Here is a 4866-nt window from a genome sequence, read left to right as displayed (position 1 = left end):
AGGAGAGAAGAGAAGAGAAGAGAAGAGAAGAGAAGAGAAGAGAAGAGAAGAGAAGAGAAGAGAAGAGAAGAGAAGAGAAGAGAAGAGAAGAGGCGAGGCAGAACAAAACAAAACTGGTGTCTGGGTGTGGTGACACATGCCTTTAGTCCCAGCACTTGGGAGGCAAAGCCAGATGTATCTTTGAGTTTGAGGCTAGCCTGGTCTACAGAGTGAGTTGTTCCAGCACAGCCAATGCTACACAGAGAAACCCTGTCTTGCTGTGTGTTTTGGAGTTGAGCTGGGGGAGACATAACAAAACCCTAGAGGGGCTGAAGACATGACTCCATGTCTAAGAGCTGCTCTTGCAGAGGACCTGGGTTCATTTTCCTGAACCTGTATGGCAGTGGCTCACAACCATCTTTAACTCCAGTTCCAGGGGATCTGCCACCCTCTCCTGGCCTCTACTGGTACTGCATGCACATGGTATACATACACACACATGTAGACAAGCATCCATACATGTAATAACAACACTAATAATTATTATTAATAATAATAAACAATAAATGATTTAAATGTCCCTGACAAAGGTTTATTTAAATCAAGAGATGTCAGTCTCTGATTAAAAACAGAGATCAAAGACATAACTTTTAAAAGTATTAACCAACTTTTCTCTAAAAAATACATTTTGAGCAGCTAGTGAGGACCCAATGTTCAAACCACTTACTGCTCTTAGAGGATCTGGGTAGATTAGCACGCAGACTGGCCAGTCTACAGCTGCCTGGCACTGCAACTCCAGGGGATTCTATCCCCACTAGCCTCCAAAGGCTGCATATGATAGTTCCAGCTTGGGCCACATAGTGAGACTGGCTCCAAGAAAAAGAATAGCAAGGTAGTGTGGAGGGTAAAGGCACTTGCTGCCAAGCCTGATGACCCGAGTTCTATTCCTGGGACCCAAGTGACACAAGGAAGAAGAGAACCAACTGCAAGTTCTTCTCTGACCTCCACACAACCACACAGGTTTGCATGTCCACCTGTCTGCAAGCATACACACACACACAGGGAGAGAGAGAGAAACAAATACACACACACACACACACACACACACACACACAGAAAGAGAGAGAGAGAGAGAGACATACACATACATCCACATACCCACACATGAATAAATGTAAATTTTTAAAACAAATTTAATAAAGACACCAACATAGACTATAATCTGCCTCTGTTGGGCACACAAAAGGCGCTACAAAGTCACCAAAGACAGACAAGAACATAGGTCACTGTAGAGCACTCCCCCCACCAACCCCCGCCACAAGATCCTGGGTTCCATCCGCAGCACAATTAAAGGGATAGGCAGGGTGTCAGAAGCCATCAGAGACGACAGCAAGATTTTCAGAGGAGCAAGTATACAAGCTTCTCCTTGTAGGTGGCCAAGTGAAGTCCCACGGTCACCTTGCAGACGTCAGTTAACATTTAAGTAGTGGTGCCTAAAGCCACTACAAAGCATATGTCATTTCATTCCCATCTCTGGCCCAGTGCCCACTGTCTGAGATTTACCTTGAAGACGATGGAAAAGTCAACTTCTTTGGTCTCCTTCAGGCCGAGAGGAATCAGAGGAATGGTGAACGCTTCTCTATCAAGAGCACACAGGGTTCATGAACAGCCCGCCCTGAAACTGCCCCTCTGCACCCGAAGCCGGGGCTCTGACAGCCCAACTCCCACTCTCTAAGTCAACCCAGCACCCACTCCTTCTCTTTGAATATGGCTCCCAGCATCTTAAGATGCTGGACATGACAGCCTAACTCAACGGAGCCCTACTGTGTGGGTCTAATTCAGTTCTCAGTTGCCCTCTATGGGTTACTATTAGGGCTACCTGTGTGCACAAGGCCCATGTCTGCTGCTCCCCACCTGGGTGTGTGCATCTTTGTTACACTGGGCCTCCCTCTAGACTACAACCATGGTACTGTCCACTCCTTACCACAGCACCCTTCCCCGCCCCCAACATCTCCCATGGTAGGACCCCGGGTTCTCAAGGCTCTCTTCTTTCAGGGGCACATCATGCCATGTTATCTTATTGCACAAACCCCCAGAGGCCACTGAGTCACCCCACAGGTTGACCTGCAAATGCTCCCTGGACCTACATTCCTAAGGGTAGGGCCAGAAGGAAGTACTGGGTTTTGCAAATAGGGATTTAGCTCTTTGACCTGTAACAAGAGACCTCCATGGGCTGCTGAGCCCAGCCCCAGAGAGAAGGCCAGGAATGCTGGGCAGGGTTGAGTGGACCATGGCTGAAAGCTGAAACTGCCTCTGTGGCACACCGGTGCTAAAGGCAGGTGAGACCCAACCCAGGTATGTGGCCTCCCCAAAGCCTGCCTGGAAGACTGGACCCTGGGGAAAGCTGCTAAGTCTCGGTCTTATTCTTCCGGGTCCCAGAATCCTCCTGTGCCCAGTGAGAAGAGGAACCATAGATATGCTGAAGACTCAGGACACCAGGGTACATCCAACCCCAGGGTGGCACTAACATGCCTTCTGCCCCACCCCGCTACCTCCCCAGCCTGAGTTTTCTCATTTGCATACTGAGATGACATCTTCTCTGTGCACCTCACAGAAGTGCTCAGATCTAAGTTACTAAGAAAGAGACAATTCATTTGGAAAATAATACAAGGCGTCACTCACTGGGAACCCTTGTGCCTCTCTACTTTTCCCAGTGACACAGGAAACTAACCAAAGCCACCGTGAGGAGTGGCCACAAGGAGCTGAAAGCCCCTACTTTGTAAGAAGAACCCCCATCCCAGCCCCACGTCTCCAACACAGCTAGCAGGAGACCAGACTGTGCATACTGCCTGTGCATACTACCCTGCTTGGAATGCTTGAGCCGCTTAGCCCTTATAGACTGGAAGCTAACAGCAGAGCCCAGGCTGAGGGAACTTTGTGGAGGAGGTGGGGGTGGGATGGTTAGGTTTTGTTTGTTCTCACTGGATTTTTGGAACTGTACCGGGAGCCCACAGATAAGTCAGGAAAGCCCAGATGCCACCGGCCGAGGATCTATCAGGGTTCCGGACATGCATGCTTGTGTCCGCCCCAGGTGACATACAGAGGATTAGTATTAGGAAATGTACATTCCAAGGTGACTCAAAATTCGAGGAAACTATTTCTTGTTTCTACTCAGGCTCGCCTGCTTCTTGAGACGGCACAGCTTCCCCACGCAGGAAGCATGGGAACCACCCCCTTGAAGTGCTTTCTCTTCTTTCGGTTTTATTTTGTTTTGACACTCAGGAATGGGCCTTGTGCAAACTAGGCAAATACCCTACCACTCAGGACCCCTCCTAATAAGCAGGGGCTCTACCACTGAGCCCCTTCCCCAGACCTTCATTAGGGGATTCTAGACAGATGTTCTACCACTAAACCACACCCCCAGCCCCTTATTAAAGGATTCTAGACAGATGCCCTACCACTGAGCCACACACCCCCCAGCCTCTCACTAGGGGATTTCTGGCAGGAGCTCTACCACTGAGCTACACCGCCTGCCCATTTTAATTTTACTTTGACACAGTATCTTGCTATGTACCCCAGAATGGCCTCAAACTCGTGATCCCCCTGTCTCAGCTTACTGAATAGCTGAGATCTTTGCCCCAAGCTATCAGACCCTGCTGGTTATTTCTTCTTAAACATGGGGATTTCTCCACTAGCCCCGCCCCCAATGGTTCACATATAGTGAACAGAGGAATCTCTAGGTTTTCCTGAGTGCCTCACCCCAAATACTCCCAAAGGAATGGTTGTAAAATTTCAGCATTCATTTCTCAAATATTTAGCAGGGTCCATTTCTGAAGAATCCCCATTGCACCATCTTTGATGGGAATTCAGATGGGTCCCCTACTTTTCATGGTATAATATGTACATGAAATCAGTTTATGCTTTTTTGGCATTTGATTCACACTGCAGTTCTTTCCCTAGAAACCTCACAGGTTCCCCGCTTTAGCCCAGTTCAGTGTGGCATCCGGGATGCAGACACACTCATGCTCAGCGAGTATCTGGAAGGCATTGCTTACTCACTCGGTGCCCTGGTACACTCCCACGGAGATGTTGAGCCCCTCCAGTTCCTCCTTCAGCATCTGCAGGTCTGAGTTGACAAAGCTCAGCTCCAGGCGAACCTGTTCTCTCACCTTCTGGTTGGTGGCGACCCTGGGGAGTTTGGGGGGGAGGGAAGGGGAGGAGAGAGAGAGAGAGAGAGAGAGAGAGAATTTTAGCCAGTGTCCTTGCTGAGCAATCCTTATAAGGGATCTCAGGAGACGACTACCAGATGAGCTATCTCAGAATCTCAGAGACCCTGGGTACCAACGCCATCCTGACTACACCAGGCAGCAAATGGACCTAAGATGTGGCTGGTAACACTGGCAAGCTGCTGGGCATGAATCTTTAGAGGAATTAGCCTTGAGAAGACCCAAACCAAAACCAAAATACCTACTCTCCATCGCCCCCTAAACAGGTCATAAACACTTGGGAAGCGGGAACAGAAGAGTTTCAGGCCAGCCTGGGCTACGACGTTCGGCTGTCTCTCCAAAAAAACAAATCAAAATGAAACTTAAGATCACGTACAGTGGTTAAGAGCGTGCACTGCTCTTATGGAGGCCCCAGGTCGGGTTCCCAGCACGCATGTGGGTTCCCAGCACGCATGTCAGGTGGCTCACAGCTATCTGTCCCAAAGAGCATCAATCTATAAATGCTGACAGCCAACATAATATTTACTGGGGAAAGACCCATTGCTTCTCTCTTCTGAACAAATCCAATAAGGCTACTCTAAGGTTCTATTTATTTATTTATTTATTTATTTATTTTTATTCCTTTTTGCAGTGCTAGGTATGGATCCAGGGTTTTATACAT

At 48.6% G+C, this 4866-nt stretch overlaps 1 protein-coding gene across 1 annotated transcript in view; it reads right to left on the bottom strand.

The window, feature by feature from the left end:
* The window catches only part of Rhpn2 (rhophilin Rho GTPase binding protein 2), a 56287-nt gene that overhangs the window by 25309 nt on the left and 26112 nt on the right, over positions 1 to 4866 (bottom strand). The window contains exons 3-4 of the mRNA XM_021215585.2: positions 4039 to 4167; positions 1543 to 1618 (exon numbers count right to left, since the gene is read on the bottom strand). Of these exons, the coding sequence (XP_021071244.1) occupies positions 1543 to 1618; positions 4039 to 4167 (205 nt within the window). The remainder of the gene's footprint in view (positions 1 to 1542; positions 1619 to 4038; positions 4168 to 4866) is intronic.

The sequence above is a fragment of the Mus pahari genome, chromosome 1, assembly GCF_900095145.1.
Source record: "Mus pahari chromosome 1, PAHARI_EIJ_v1.1, whole genome shotgun sequence".
NCBI classification, from domain to species: domain Eukaryota; kingdom Metazoa; phylum Chordata; class Mammalia; order Rodentia; family Muridae; genus Mus; species Mus pahari.
This window is presented reverse-complemented; position numbering and strand designations above follow the sequence as displayed.